Source organism: Theobroma umbraticum, unplaced genomic scaffold (genome assembly GCF_002168275.2).
Source record: "Theobroma umbraticum cultivar Fairchild unplaced genomic scaffold, ASM216827v3 scaffold_81.0, whole genome shotgun sequence".
Classification (NCBI taxonomy): domain Eukaryota; kingdom Viridiplantae; phylum Streptophyta; class Magnoliopsida; order Malvales; family Malvaceae; genus Theobroma; species Theobroma umbraticum.
This window is the reverse complement of record NW_018397268.1, coordinates 1,449,844-1,465,779: the sequence shown is the minus strand read 5'-3', so window position 1 is coordinate 1,465,779 and position 15,936 is coordinate 1,449,844. Positions and strand designations below refer to the sequence as shown.

The window sequence follows — 15,936 nt, the reverse complement described above, 5'->3', positions numbered from 1 at the left end:
TATTTTATATCAAAGTTTGTATAAATAATAACTAATTATAGACAATATGTTATAAAATCTAAAGTAATAGCTAATAAACTTTTTAAGTGTTATTATATAAATAAAGTTTATTATAAATTATAGTAATGCTTATGTATTAATTAAATATATGCATATATAATATATTACTTTATTATATATATATAATTAATGATACAAATTATACGTAAAAGTGTTTTATATTAAAGTTTATATAAACATAACTAATTATAAATAATATATTATAAAATTTAAGATGATAATTAATAAAATTATTAAATATAATCATATAAATAAAATTTATAAATTATAGTAATACTTATACAACTCCAAGAAGAATGGAAGTGGCCGGAGTTTTGATCCAAGCTTTTTCTTTGCAGTCAAAGGACACCATGAAAACATGCTTTATTTGGCTTCTAAGGGCGGGATGGGTAGCCGGGACTCTCCCTTTCCTCATCACTTCACTCCCTTGTTCACGTCTCGGTTCATTTCATGCCCTTTTACTTGGATTTGCCAAGAGGGGCAAGATTATGCCATCTTCTTCATCCCACAAGTTGACAGTTCCTCAAGAGTTTCTTTCTACATTTTTATTCGTTGGCTGTGGTTTGGACAGCAGTGTTGTTAATGGGAACTTGGTGGTTGGCAGACAAAGTTGCTCCTTTAAGTCACTTAACTGGAGGTGGGTCTCATGTTTTTTCCTTGCACAAGTCTGGGTTTACCTCTGCGGAAGACAGATTCAAAGTCTGGAAGTCTGTGTTCACGCTGTTGTTGATGGAAATTCAAGTCCTGAGGCGCCTTTATGAGACCCTTTTTGTTTTCAACTACAGCTCTTCTGCACGATTGCACTTTGTTGGATACGTCACTGGCATTTGCTATTACATAGCAGCACCTCTGTCACTCTCTGCATTTTGTGCGGCTGATCAAGTGGCTGAATTCAATGTCGAAGGCCAAGAAATGGTGTCAATTACAGGTTTTGATTTGTGGGGATATGTCAAGCCTATCACAAGGCTTGGATGGTGCCAATGGGCTGGTGCTGCTATATTTGCTTGTGGATGGTTGTATCAATACTCTTGTCATGCAATTCTTGGTTCACTTAGAGGACATAGATCAGATCAAACTGTTGAATATGTGACTCCACGTGGTGATTGGTGCAACATCGTCTCAAGCCCACACTATCTGGCTGAGATGATAATCTATGTCGGTCTATTGGTAGCCAGTGGAGGAACTGACTTCACTGTATGGCTACTCCTTGGATTTGTGGTGGCTAATCTTGCATTCGCCGCAGCAGAAACTCACCGCTTGTACCTCCACAAGTTTGAGGACTATCCACCTGACCGCTGGGCCATTCTTCCATTTGTTTACTGGTCGATCATTAAATTTTACATGTAAAATTGCAAAATAATCTAATATGTATATCATATGGTGAAAAATATTAATTGTTATATATTATTAATGAACTATTAAATTGGCAAAATTTAATTTACTTACAAATTTATGAAATTTAATAATTGTCACATTTGTATAACTAGATCTCCTTTTAAATATTGTTTATAAGTTTGTGAGTAAAAACTATTAAACAAATGATGGGGAAACAAGAATGGAAGAGGGAAATAAGAACATTATCTTTTTTTTTAATTGTTTGTTATATATATTGTTTAATATAATCAAGTTCATTGAATTTTGTCCAGCATATTCCGTTCCTAATAGTATCATTTACCATATTTTTATTCATTTATTTTCAGAGCTCATGTGATCAACAAATAAAAATAAATAAATATGAATTTTCTTGTTTACATTCTTTTATGATGAAAGAAATTTTATATTATTATTAAATGATAGGATATGAACCTTAGTATAATGCTATAATGTCACTTTTATAATTTTAAAAAATGTCTAATATGATAATTATATTAAGAGAATGTTTAATGTGGTACCTAAATTTTTATTTTGTTTATCAACTTTTAATTTCATTAAGAAAATCTTATGACATGTTAATGAATCAATTAAAATATTTCATGTGACTAAATAATGTCACATTACTCTTTGGTCTATGACACGTGATGTAACTTCATTTTGTTTAAAAAATAATCATTTTTTAAAAATTAAGAAACAAATTTAAAAAATATATATTTTCTTTTAACTTTTATTTAATTAATACAAATAAAAAAAATATTTTTTGTATTTCCCTTCTCAATAATTATAATTCATACTCATAATATAAAGTGAAACAAAAATATTTTGTCTATGTTATTGAAAATTTTAAAATGTGACAGTAAATTCATGTAAAGTGACACATGACCTAAAAAGGACATGATTCATATTTTCGATTTCTAAACTATGTAGGCTTAGTCAAGATTAATGACGTGAATTAGGGTTGCCAAAAGCAAGGCCAATGACGAAGTCAGAATTTTATGTTTGAGGGGATGAAAATAAAAAATATAAAAAATTTTATGTTTGTTGGGGTGAAATTATAATTTTTTTTAAAAAATAAAGAATAAAATTATAATTTTTTAAAATAAAGAACAATTATTAAATTTTAAAAGTTTAAGCGGGCGAGGCCCATACTAGCACCCCTCCCTCTTCTTCTAGGCGAAGTATTCGATAATTTTGAGGTACTCTACCCCAAACCCCTATTAATAACTAGGAGAGTCGAACCTTACAACTACTTCATTATTTTTTGAAATTTCTTATTTGAATTTGAAGCTTAATACCCTATTCACTACCCATTAACTACTCAAATCCTTTTAAATACCCGATTGTGTAAAAAAATTGATTAATCTCTTCATGATTATCAAATTATTCAAATTCATATCCGTACTTGTATAAGGTATATTTGTAATTCACAATTCACATCCATACAAGTCACTAATAATAAATGTATAAAAACAAACAAACATTAAGAACTTATTTGAAATTTTTTAATAATTGAGGAGGTTTTTTTTAGATATTATGTCAATTTAAAACTTCAATGACAAATTATTTTAAAAATTTCTTAAACAATAACTTAAATAACTTAAAATAAATAAATAAACATGTATAGGAAACATCTGTAATCAAGTTTGTATATTGGGTATTAAAAGAGTGCTACTCGAACTCGAAATCGATACTAAACTTATTATTTGTACTTATCTCGAATTTGAATATAAGATATTAATGCATTCAATATTCGATTAAAAGGTACCCATTATCATCACTAAACTAGTAATTGACCAGCTAAAAACCAACCAAAGATCCCACGTTAGTTATGAACAGGATATTAAAGGTTTTTCTATACCAGAAAATGGCAACACACGATTGTCCATTGCATAAGGATGACATGCACAATTCGAGAATAGGTCCAAATTTTATGAATAAACTCTAAGGTGCTAGCTGGTTTGTGCTTGATATAAAATATGTACTTCATGGATGCTCAGCTGTCTGGCTTTGTGCAAAAATTGGACTTAGCACTTGTATCTCGTTTCACTTGGTGGTCTAATCCATCAACTCTTTCCATTCAGTAAAGCTGTGCAATTGTACAATGTGGTCTTGACTAAGAGTTTCCGTACATAGTGCTCCTAGATTTGCTGGTTATCGGTGCTAATCTTCTGATATATTTAGCAGAATTGAAGAACCAAATTCTGCAGCATGAAGTGCAATTTGGTGCCATTGAGGAATGAACCTGAATAGGAAGCTAAAAATTAGGGAAGCAAGAGGCCCAAAAATTGACCTGCAGATGTCAATTTAGATATTTCTGTTATGGTAGAACCTTCATCCTCTTGATCTGTTCCTACCTTTTCTCTGTTTTCTTTTCCTTTAATGGAACTGTCAGGATAGCTACAGCCTGTTGACATTTTGCAGGTATCAATACGTAGTGGGAGGGAAAAGAGTGTCTTATCCTTGAATCCCAATTTCCTTTGTGTTGTTCCATGTCTTTGTCTTTCTAATTTTAATTCTAATGATTGTTACTTTGAAATTTGAATCCATAAGAGGTTCCTTGCAAGAAAATTTTCTTCTGTTTACACATTTATTTTGTTATGTGTTCTGGCATAGTGTGGTCATCTTCAAGCATATGAACCCAAGTCCTGTTATAAATGATAAATTAGCAGCATGATTGGAACAGGTTAGGAACAAGTGGATGAACAAATTGAACTTGATGTGATAACATGAAAATTTGATTAATCATTTTACTACATCTCTATGCTTAAATGCGCTGCAGAATTTTATTCTCTTTTGTCTTTTTGTGATGCTGTAGGAAATAATCAACTGTAATGAGGTTTGCAAAGCTGTATCTAATGCATTGTTGGGATTGAATGAATACAATGGAAGTGGGAGATACTTACTTCTCCAACTTTGGAGCTTGAAAGAGGGAAGAAAAGCTAGCCTGGAAGAGCCAGTTGAGTGCACCATCCAAGAATTGAAGACCCAAAATATAGAAAGTGACAGAGCCATCCATAAACATGCTGGGGCTTTACTGTTAAATATTCTTTAGTCATGCACTATTGGTACTTCTGAATCACAAGGTGTAATTATCGAACTACAAACTTGGGATCATCAAGTTATGCCAACTGTTACCAAAACTTGACCAAAACATAAAGCTAATTGCCCCATGAAAAGTTTTTCCCTCAGGAAAAGTGATCAGCTGGGCTTTGATGTCCAGGAATCAGACCCATTCACTAGGTTGAGACACGTCAACAGCCACGTGTGGGGTTACGTGAATTAGAAGGGTCCTACAGCCACAAAGCCCATGGCTTTTGTGCCATACCTGAGGCTCAACCAGCCCACTTGTAAGGCCTTAGTCAGTTTAGTCAGAATCCAACCAAACCTCCCACATTAGTCAGGAACGGAACAATAACAAATTTTATATACCAGAAAGCAACAATCTGTGGTTGTCCCTTCGGGGACATCTGATAAAATTGGAACGATACAGAGAAGATTAGCATGGCCCCTGCGCAAGGATGACACGCACAAATCGAGAAATGGTCCAAATTTTTTTTCGAGGATTTTTGCATCTGTTTCCACCTCTTTCCCTGTTTCCTTTAGCTAAACAACTGATAAAGAGGCTCATGGTAGTTTAAATTCAGATAGGTCTGGCTTAGTTGATCTGTTTTCAGTGATTTGCAGGTGGTCAATTCTCTGGTCATGCCAAAATTTTTTGCTTTCCCTGGATATGAAAGGGCATGGCTGATCCTATGCACGATGCGTTCTTCTACAAACGGAAGCAGTAGCTGCTATATATAAACTCCCACTCTTTGGGTGTTTAATTTTCCTTGGTAGAATCTGAATATCTGATATAGGAAATGACTTCTCTTATTAATCTAAGTACCCTTTCTTTTGGTTGAGATTGTGCGTGAATTAGTATGTTCTTGACTCCTGAGCTGAATTCTTATGAATAGTGCTTAGTTGCTTATATTTGCTAGTCATTGGTGCTTGTCTCCTGTCATTTTATGCTATACAGCACAAGGACGATTCAAGGAAATGATGTATTATGGAAACAGAGAAGTGCCCCAAATTGATCATGTCTTCTGCAGGTTGAAAAATTATGTTGCAAGTAAGTAATTTGGAGCAAATGTTAAGATTGAGACTAACAGGCTGAATCGTCTTTAAATGGCAGCTAAATCCATTGTATCAACGATTCTTACAATCATGGTGAATCCTCTGAAATAAATTTTGCTGCATAATGGAACTTTTCTACCTCTTGGGTGTAAGCTGCAGTTGTTTTAGTGCATCAACGCATTCAGTTTATCAGGTCCAACTATTGCAGCCAAATAGTTTTTGTATTAGTTGGATTTGCAACAGTGTTTTTGTTTGTACAGGCTTGATTATTAATCACCCAAGGAGAGGATGCCATTGATTAGTCTGCATCAAGAGAAAGCAGCCAGACAAAATTTCCTCATGGAGAAGGCAAAGTTTCCTCTTTCTTCTTTTGAACAAAGCATTGTTTATCAAGTGAGCTATGTTGGGATCCATTATTTTGCTTCCTGAGAAAGAATGTGCTGCTGTTCACATAGATCAAGGTTGTATGATATGCCTTACAGCAAATGTTGTCCCATAGTTATAGCTTATACATGAAGTTTGTTGTTTCTATCTGTCTGATTTGACTTAATTTAATGTTTCTCAACTCAATTGGGAATGAAAACATAGAGAAAGAAACCACAAGTGTGATTATATTCCAACATGTTAAACATTGCAGTTCAAAGTTCTACAAAAATCTCTCAGTTATCTGAGACAGACTATGAAAGAAAAAGTGGATAAATTGCAGGCTGAGGAGAAAATTTTTTCCAGTCCCAACTGCTTTCAGTTTGAGCTGCACCCTGCCTAGGTGGTGAGCGCTGGGGCTTAGAAATGGTATTTGATGAGCCCAATCATAGTCATATAGACAATGACCTTGTAATCTAAGCTTTGGAGATTACAATCATAATCATGGCATGATTACAAAAAATGTCTGTCAAATCCAAAGAAAATTGATCATTCGAGGTGATCAAGCCATACTGCCATAACCTTAACTTCAATCTTACTCAAGGAATAATCCCATTGACAAGGATGTCTGTGTTCAGCAAAATCTATCAAAGTGTGTACCTGATCATGACAGATCAGACCCATGTTGACATGGTAATATAAAAAACTTATTCAATACCCCATTGAAAAGGATACGTGGTTTTACCAAACATTCAACGATGAATAAACAAAGGGTTTTTCCACTTTTCAGTTTTCTAACCAACCTTTTACCTAACTTAGGCAGGAAAAAATTCTTCCCCGTGAGAACCTGACGAGATGAATCACCATTTTCCCAGACTTTGCAACCAATTCAGAGAGACAGCAAAAATTTGCAAACCTTTTCTAACCTACTTTCCATTCTTCTTGCAAGCTTCCCCATTAACAAAATTGCCCAATTGCCAGCTTTATTATATAATTAATGAGATTGCCTACGCCATTTGAGTAACTAGATGGAAAATTAATTCATGCTGTTGCGAAGGCAAGTTGCGCAGGGGCAGAAAATTTCAGCTTTGTAACACTAGAAATATGGTGTGTAAATAGTTGATTTTGGTTAATACTTATTCTATAAAAACCATTATAAGTGAAGCATTACTTCATACAGAACAACTAAAATAAGTGAAACATTATTTCACGTGGAACAATTAATACAAGTAGAATAATTATTTTGTATAAAATAACAATTTTACACATATAACAAACTAGAACTCATAGCTTTTCCCCTTAACTTATTCTCACTCAGAACACTTATTTTTTTTATTCTCTTTTGCTTGTCACGACATTTAGTGTTTAAAAAATTACTTCAATTTTTCTCTCTATCACCTCTGATACATTTCTTACTTATTTACAACGTTTTTTTTTTTCATCACAAGAATCACCGTTTACATGGTGCAGGCCATTACTATATGAACAAGGAACACCATCGCAGACAGATAAATCAATTTCAGATAATATTTTACAGTAGAAAAAGGAGGGTTCATAAATATAGCTGTCACCTATATTAAGGAAAGTACTTTTCTCCTGTATAGCAAATCAGAAACTGTCTCTTCTCTATTACTGAAACTAAAGCTATCAAATAAAAAAAATCAAAATGCCTTTTGAATTAATCAAATACCAACAACAAACTCCAGCAAAGGAGGTACTTATGACAGATTAGAAAAGTTACAATGAATTAGTTGCAAGATACGATGTTGATACTGTTGTTTCAATGGTTGCGTATGTATTAATAACTAGAAAACAACAGACAGTGACTTGTTCATGCCGGAATATGTTTTGTGATAGATATAAACCGAATCTCCAGTGTAGTTTAACTTCTTCAAGGATTGGATAATTAACAACTTGTAAGGCTTTCGACAGGGGTGGCTTTTAAAGCTTCAAGTCCAGGGGACACAACCAGCACATGTGCTTTGTAATCAAGATGAACAGCTCATCTTCAGTTCCAACAATGAACAGAAAACATGGAGAGAGAGAGAGAGGGAGAGAGATTAAACCGAACCCAAGGCTGGGATTGCACGATCCTGGAGGAGGATGAAGAAGCCTCGCAGAGGTCGAGTTAAGGGTATTAAGTGCTGCCTGTCACCAGGAGTGAAGTGTAGGGGACCCGGTGAATGTAAATGCAACACGGGGTTGGATTTACCCTTTTGCAGGAAAATGAGATCAGTGTACTTGCTAGCAATTAAGGTAGGGGAAAGTCTTCTACGTAATTAAAGCACTTTAACCAGCATATGGTACTATTGTCCTTAATCCGTTTAAGATAATATGCTTTCCAAAAAACAAGAACAATAAGTAATTACCAAACTTGATCAATATGAACCATTTCTTTTTCAACCACCCAATTCTCCAATCCTATATTTAGATTAAAATTTTAAATTCGAGTCATAATTTTGTAAATCACGACAATAAACCGAATAAATTGAAAAAAAAAATTCTGAGAGTGACAAAGTCCCAAATGGCATCACAACAAAAAGCACTGGGATTGGAAAAGAGAAATTGCTTGCTTCCTTCCCATGCAACATCGAGAAAGTGACCCATTCTCTAGCACTAACAAATATATAAATATATATATACTTTATGTATATAACATTTAAATACATGTTCAAATTAACCCAAGTTAGTGACCTAATTAAGGGCCATAAACCGATGGCGCAGTCGCCATTTTCTTTTTCCAAAAAGCATAACTTTACGTCCATAAATCTTGACTAAGTTTGGTGAGGTTAAGTAATCAATCTTCGAGTATTAACGTGGCGTATAATCCTTTATTCTTTGCGGATATATCCAACTTTTATGGAGGCTTAAGGCCGAAGAGACACACTTTCCAGAAAAAAAAATGTGTACAAGAGAAGTAGTTGTGAAACTGATGAACTGCCTTGCTCTCACATTAGAGACTAGTCAATCCAAACCCTTGCTCTCTAACCTTAAATCCCCACAACCCCTTTCGTTTTCCTTCAATCAAGAAAACCCAACACTTTTTTTGGGATCACATAAGCCAAAAAAAAAAAAAACCAAAGGAAAACAATGGAATCAGTTGTTTCTGAGCTTGAAGGGGTTCTTCTGAAAGACCCAGACCCTTTCTCTTACTTCATGTTGGTGGCGTTTGAGGCCTCCGGGTTAATCCGGTTCGCTTTGTTGCTGTTGTTTTGGCCAGTGATTCGGTTGCTGGACATGTTAGGATTGGACGATGCAGGGTTGAAGTTGATGACCTTTGTCGCTACGGCGGGGCTTCGAGAGTCGGAGATTGAATCTGTGTCGAGAGCTGTTTTGCCAAAGTTTTACATGGATGATGTCGACATGGAGGCTTGGAAAGTGTTTAGCTCGTATGATAAAAGAGTTGCGGTGACTAAGACGCCTAGGATTATGGTGGAGAGGTTCGTCAAGGAGCATCTACGAGCTGATGAGGTCCTCGGAAGTGAGCTTGTGGTAAACCGGTTTGGGTTTGCTACTGGTTTCGTTAAGGGTGATATCGCTTCTATTTCGAGTAGAGTAGCCAAGTTGTTTGTCGACGAAGAGCCTACTTTGGGGCTTGGAAGAGCTCCGTCAAGCTTTCAGTTCTTTTCTCTATGCAAAGTAAGTCCCTCGAGAAATCTACGGTCCGAAGGTTTTTCTAGTTATAATGCTAGTGTACCAGTTCTTCATGCTAACATGACATTTTTAACAGGAACAAATGCACCCACCATTGACGACCAACCAAAACCTCCACGACAACCAGCTGCTCCGCCCCCTCCCAGTGATTTTCCACGACGGCCGGCTCGTGAAGCGACCGACCCCTCCAACCGCTCTCCTAATCCTTCTATGGATGCCATTAGGCATCTTATTAGCAACCATCCGTATCGTCGTCGGTCTAATCCTTCCAATGCGAGCTATCCCCTACATGTCCCGTTTATTTGGTGGTAAAATCATTGTCAAAGGCAAACCACCGCCACCCGTTTCCGGTACCAGCTCCGGGGTCTTATTCGTTTGCACACATAGAACCCTGATGGACCCCGTGGTGTTATCCACCGTGCTCATGCGCAAAATCCCAGCAGTTACGTACTCCATTTCGAGATTATCCGAGATCCTGTCACCAATCCCGACCGTGAGACTAACAAGAATCCGGGAAGTCGACGCAGAGAAAATCAAGCGTGAACTAGCCAAAGGTGATCTAGTGGTATGCCCCGAAGGAACAACATGTAGGGAACCATTTTTGCTAAGGTTTAGTGCCCTCTTTGCTGAATTGACAGACCGAATCGTCCCGGTCGCCATGAACTACAGGGTAGGGTTTTTCCATGCAACCACGGCTAGAGGCTGGAAAGGCCTGGACCCAGTCTTCTTCTTCATGAATCCTAGACCCGTTTACGAGGTGACGTTCCTGAACCAACTGCCAGCGGAAGCCACGTGTTCGTCGGGAAAAAGCCCGCACGACGTGGCGAACTACGTGCAAAGAATCCTGGCCGCTACGTTAGGGTTCGAGTGCACGAACTTTACTAGGAAAGACAAGTACAGGGTATTGGCTGGGAATGATGGAACAGTTTCATGCACTTCTTTTGTTGATCGGGTGAAGAAGGTGGTGAGCACTTTTAAGCCCTTTTTTCAATGAAATTATCAAGAACAAAAAAAATATGATTATTTGTTTTTTTTATTTTAATTTCTTGGAATAAATTGATTTAATTGTGTTTTTTTTTTGTTCTTGTACATGGTGGGATTTGTAGTTTAATTTCTTTTTTTGGATTTATTATTTATGGAATTGTTGAATAATTTGTAAGGATGATTAATGTTAATCATTGAATTTAAGGTTAATGTTAGTTCTGTTAGTTTGCCAGGATTTGTTGATGAACATGAAAAGTACTCTGTAGAAAAGTGTAGAACCAAAGAAGTGAAAGAAGAGGAAAGAAACTTTCTTATTCAAGAATCCGTCTGTTGCACTTATTTATATAGAAGTTCTACAAAATTATAATTACAAAATAATTAAATATAAAATCAGATGTCTATTTACAATTGGTCACGTTTTGACATGTATATGTATTTAACATCCCCCCTCAAGATGAGTATTATGAACATGGATGTTCAGAATATTCATCTTGCTGAGTAGAAAATGGAATTGCTGTGGTAAAAATGCCTTGGTAAAAAGATCAGCTAACTGCAAATTTGTCTGTATGTAGCTTGGTTTGATAAGTCCTGCAATCACCTTCTCTCTCACAAAATGACAATCTACCTCTATATGATTCGTCCTTTCATGGAAAATAGGATTTTTGCATATACTTAGTACTGATTGATTATCACAATACAACTCAACAGCATTTGAGAGTGTTACACCAAAATCATTCAACAAAAACAACAACCAAATGATCTCACTACTTGTAGCAGACATTTATCTATATTTTGCTTCAATAGAACTCTTCACCACAACATTCTGTTTCTTAGATTTCTAGCTTATTAAGGAATTCCCAAGAAAAATTGCATACCTTGTCATTGACTTCTTGTGGTTAGGCAGCTTGCCCAATCACTATCACAATAAGCCTTTAGTTTTAAATGTGATGATGCTGATAATATAATTCCCTGAGCTAGAGAACCTTTTAAGTATTTCAGAATCCTGTAAGCAGCTTGTATATGAGTATTTCCTAGTTTGTCCATAAATTGAGATAAAACTTGCACAGCATACACAATATTTGGCCTGGTGAAAGTCAGATATATTAACTTCCCAATAAGCTGTCTATACATAGCACCACCAGATAACAAATCATTCTCTGTTGCAGCTGATATCTTATGGTTATAATCCATTAGGGTTGAAGCTGTCTATACATACCAACAAACCATGTTTCTCAATGAGATCTAGTGCATATTTCCTCTGACACAGTAAAATACCTTTAGGAGATCTAGATATTTCAATCTCTAGGAAATATTTGGGTACACCAAGGTCTTTTAATTTGAACTTTGACTTCAAATACTCTTTCACCCCAAATTCAACTTGTGCATTAGAACTAGCAACCAAAATATCATCCACATATACTAACAAAGCCACAACATCTCCTTTATTTGTTGTCTTTGTAAACAAAGAGTAATCTACCTTTGATTGTACAAACCCATACTGAATCAGTGTTTGTGTAAATTTTACGTTCCATTGTCTTGAAGCTTGTTTGAGGCCATATAATGACTTTTTTAGCTTACAAACAAACTTAACACCTGGTGGACACTTTCCTCGAACATCAAACCCTCGAGGCAGTTCCATATAAACATCTTCAAGAAGATCACCATTCAGAAATGCATTATTAATATCTAATTGTGATAGAGACTAACCATGAATAGTAGATAAAGCTAGAAAAACTAGAACAGTAGTTTGTTTAGCAACTGGTCTAAAAGTATCTTGATAATCAAACCATTCCCTCTGGTTGTATCCTTTAACTACCAATTGTGCTTTAAACTTGTCAATACTGCCATCAGCTAGCAGTTTAAGTTTGTACACCCATTTACAGCCAATAACCGAAAAATCACATGGAACAGTAATTATTTTCCAAGTTTTGTTCTCTTCTAAAGTACACACTTTAGCTTGCATAGCATTCTTCCACTGAGCATGCTGAACAACTTCTGCATAGGTTGTAGGGTCAAGAATATTGGATAGATTAGTGGTAAAAATCCTTTGAGTGGTGGAGAGATGATTAGTTGACAGGTATTTGCTAATGGGATATGCTGTAACATTAGATGTTAATGAAGGAAAATCACACTGATAAGAATCTAGATAATTAGGAACTTGTCTTATTCTAACACTCCTTCTAAGATTAGGCAAGGATGAATCTGACTGTGAACCGAGGTTAGAATTTAGATTAGGCTATGAAGAAAGATCTGGTTGTACATCAAACTCGGGCTGTAAAGAAGATTCTGGTTGTTCATGAGAATCAAAACTAGAATTTTTATGGGAAAGAGGTGAGTCATCAAAGAAAGAATATGGTGTAGGAGATGAAGAACAAGTAGGTAAAGAAATTTCTGGAGAAAACTGTGTGTTGCTTGACTTTTGAAAGGGAAAAATTATTTCATGAAACACAACATTCCTAGAAACTAAACACATTTGAATCTCTAGATCATAAAGCTTGTAACCCTTAACACCAAACGAATAACCAATAAAAATGCATGGTTTGGCTTTAGGATCAAATTTTCTTTTGTTCTGTGACAAAGTACTAGTAAAACATAATGAACCAAAAACTTTAAAATGAGAATATGAAGGAGGTTTTTGATATAACAATTCAAAAGGTGTTTTATTTTGAAGGATCGGTGAGGGTATTCTGTTAATGATATGTGTGGTTGTCAAAATGGAATCTCCCCAAAATTTAATAGAAAGAGAAGCTTGAAACAAAAGAGCTTTAGTAACATTCAACAAGTGCTGATGTTTTCTTTCTACTATGCCATTTTGCTCTGGAGTCTCTACACAAGACAATTGATGCACATTTTGCTATGGACTCTCCACACAAGACAAGTGATGCATAATGCCATGTTTAAAGTAAAAATTTGTTAACTTAAACTCCTATCCATTATTTGTCCTTACGATCTGTATTGATGCAAGAAACTAAGTTTGTACCATTTGATAGAATGCAGGAATGATAATACTAACATCAGATTTAACTCTTATCAAATATAACCAAATAAACCGAGTAAAATCATCCACAATTGTTAAGAAATAATGATATCCTGATAATGTGGGTGTGAAATAGGGTCCTCATATATCAACATGAATTAATTCAAAAGGTTTTGTAGTGGACTGTGTGTGTGAAGGAAATGGTAACTTCTTCTGCTTAGCTAAAGGATATATATTGCATTGAAAATTTTCTGTACAACTCACATCAGAACAACATTTATGAATCTGTTTTATTCTTTGTGGTGATTCATGGCCTAGCCTATAATGCCATATATCTATACCAAGACTTAGAGGATGATAAGCAGACTTTGAACGAACACCATGAACTAACAATGGCTTTGTATTTATAGACTTGACACAATCATGACTAGTTTTAGGAAAAATAGAAAAAACAGAACAATTTTTAACAGGAACTTGATTCTTTTCAATATTCAATTTGGCAAGAAATTGTGCATTCAACTGTCTTTGTATGACATAGAGCCCAACAGTGACTTTAGCATGCCCAATTACTGTCCATGTATGGAGATCCTGAATAACACAGTGATTATAAACAAAGCATAAACACTTGCTTTTATCATGAGTAAGTTTACTAACAAAAACTAAGTTAAATCTAAATGTAGGAACCAAAAAGACATTTTCTAATTTCAAGGTATTGGTAAGTTGAATGTTTCCTAGATGAGTAACAATAGCTTTGGTTTTATTTGGCATCTCAACAAATATATTACGAGCAGGCATAGAGAAACCAAATGATGCAGAGAACAAGCAATATGATCTCTAGCTCCTGTGTCTAAAATCTAGGTATTATGATTCAAATTAGGCAACACATGTGAAATAGAATTGGTTAAAGAATTATGAGAAGAAATCATACCTGTCAGCGCAGTTATTCAGCTTGGCTTGACAAGATTTTCCTTTGCATCATCTGTATCATCCAGCTCAGTGATTAATGTCATGAGCTTCTGAATTTGTGCTTTAGTCAAGGACAACTATGAGATTGGATTGTTTACTATCTCTTTAGAAATTTCCTGTTTAGTACTTACAGCTGCACTGTTAACAGATGATCCTTCTTTTCAAAAATTTTCTTTTGACTTAGTGAATTTAAAGTTCTTTGGGAATCCTATAATTTGGTAACATTTTTCCTTGAAATGCCCCTTTTTGCCACAATGCGAGCAAACAATATTAGCATTAGATTTTCTTTTCCCATCTGTTATAACAGCAGCCATGGCTGAATTCTCAATAGGAGACTGAGATTGCATAAGTATAGATCTTTGTGGCTCCTCTCTAATCACAAGACTATAGGCTTGATCAAGACTAGGAAATGATTTAAGCATTATTATATGTGACCTTAAAGCTGAAAAAGAGTCATTTAAACCATTCAAGAAATGAAACATAGGATCTTTATTGCGTTGATCAGCATACTTTTGATAGCAATTATTATTGCACCCACCATAATCACATTAAGGAAATGGCCTAAAATTCTTTAACTCTTGCCAAATAGAATTTAGCTCAGTGAAGTAAGTATCTACTGACCTTGTTCCTTGCACAATATTACTCAGCTGAAATTGAAGGTTACAGATTCTAGTTTCATCAGGCTAGGAGAAACGATTCTTCAATGTCTCCCATATTTCTTTAGCTCAATCCATGTAAATCACATTTGATGCAATCACAAGTGTTAAGGATTCAAGCAACTAGGCTACGATCAAACTATTGCATCTATACCAGTGTTCGTACAAATGATCCATCTATTTCGGCTCTTCAATCGTTCCATTTATAAAACACCTCTTTTTTTGTATTGATAGTACAAGCAAGAAAGCTATGCTTCAGGAGAGAGAATTTGTTGCTGTTAGCTTAGGATTTATCCCCACTGATCCATGGTGATCAGAATAATGAATATAGTAGGGCGATGAAGGATTCTTTGCTAGTGAAATTTCAGCTTTTGATAAAGAATTAGTCATTTTAGGGTTTCAATTGAAGTAAAACAACAAATGAAATTGAAACTCAATCTTGTGAAAGAATGATGAGCTAGTAGGGAAAAGGAAAATTAGCGATGTGAACCTGGAATCAAACGCTCTGATACCATGTTAGTTTGCCAGGATTTATTGATGAACATGAAAAATACTCTGTAGAAAAGTGTAGAACCAGATAAGTGAAAGAAAAGGAAAGAAACTTTCTTTTCGAGTCAATAGTCTATCTGTTGCACCTATTTATACAAAAGTTCTACAAAATTTTAATTACAAAATAATTAAATATAAAATCAAATGTCTATTTACAATTGGTCACGTGTTGACACGTATACGTATTTAACAAGTTCTTCCATTTGAATAATATATGAATACAATTTGTTCATATGT

General features: G+C 35.1%; 1 protein-coding gene, 1 long non-coding RNA gene, 1 other non-coding gene and 1 pseudogene across 4 annotated transcripts; all 4 read left to right on the top strand.

Annotated features, from left to right (window-relative positions):
• Nucleotides 1-356: 356 nt before the first annotated feature.
• LOC110425467 (polyprenal reductase 2 pseudogene) lies at nt 357-1,407 on the top strand (annotated as a pseudogene).
• A 3,463-nt stretch (nt 1,408-4,870) lies between these two features.
• Nucleotides 4,871-6,081, top strand: LOC110425395 (uncharacterized). Of its 2 annotated transcripts, XR_002446016.1 has the most exons (4): nt 4,871-4,976; nt 5,119-5,525; nt 5,609-5,698; nt 5,811-6,081. It is a non-coding gene; the product is annotated as an uncharacterized LOC110425395 (long non-coding RNA). The 2 variants fall into 2 exon arrangements; XR_002446015.1 differs by having other exon boundaries at nt 4,906-5,525.
• Nucleotides 4,886-4,988, top strand: LOC149526616 (U6 spliceosomal RNA). Its single transcript, XR_016351828.1, has one exon. It is a non-coding gene; the product is annotated as a U6 spliceosomal RNA (small nuclear RNA).
• A 2,790-nt stretch (nt 6,082-8,871) lies between the features above and the next one.
• Nucleotides 8,872-10,786, top strand: LOC110425231 (glycerol-3-phosphate acyltransferase 5-like). The gene is made up of 2 exons (XM_021440076.1): nt 8,872-9,552; nt 9,644-10,786. The coding sequence occupies exons 1-2, from the start codon at nt 9,004-9,006 to the stop codon at nt 10,559-10,561; spliced, it is 1,467 nt and encodes a 488-aa protein (XP_021295751.1). The 5' UTR covers nt 8,872-9,003; the 3' UTR covers nt 10,562-10,786.
• Nucleotides 10,787-15,936: the final 5,150 nt, after the last annotated feature.

What these genes read in the sequence shown, in the direction of transcription:
- LOC110425231 (XM_021440076.1), top strand. Translation starts at nt 9,004, where the DNA reads ATGGAATCAGTTGTTTCTGAGCTTGAAGGGGTTCTTCTGAAAGACCCA. An exon ending in AGTTCTTTTCTCTATGCAAA is followed by an intron (nt 9,553 to 9,643) that starts GTAAGTCCCTCG and finishes CATTTTTAACAG; the next exon opens with GAACAAATGCACCCACCATT.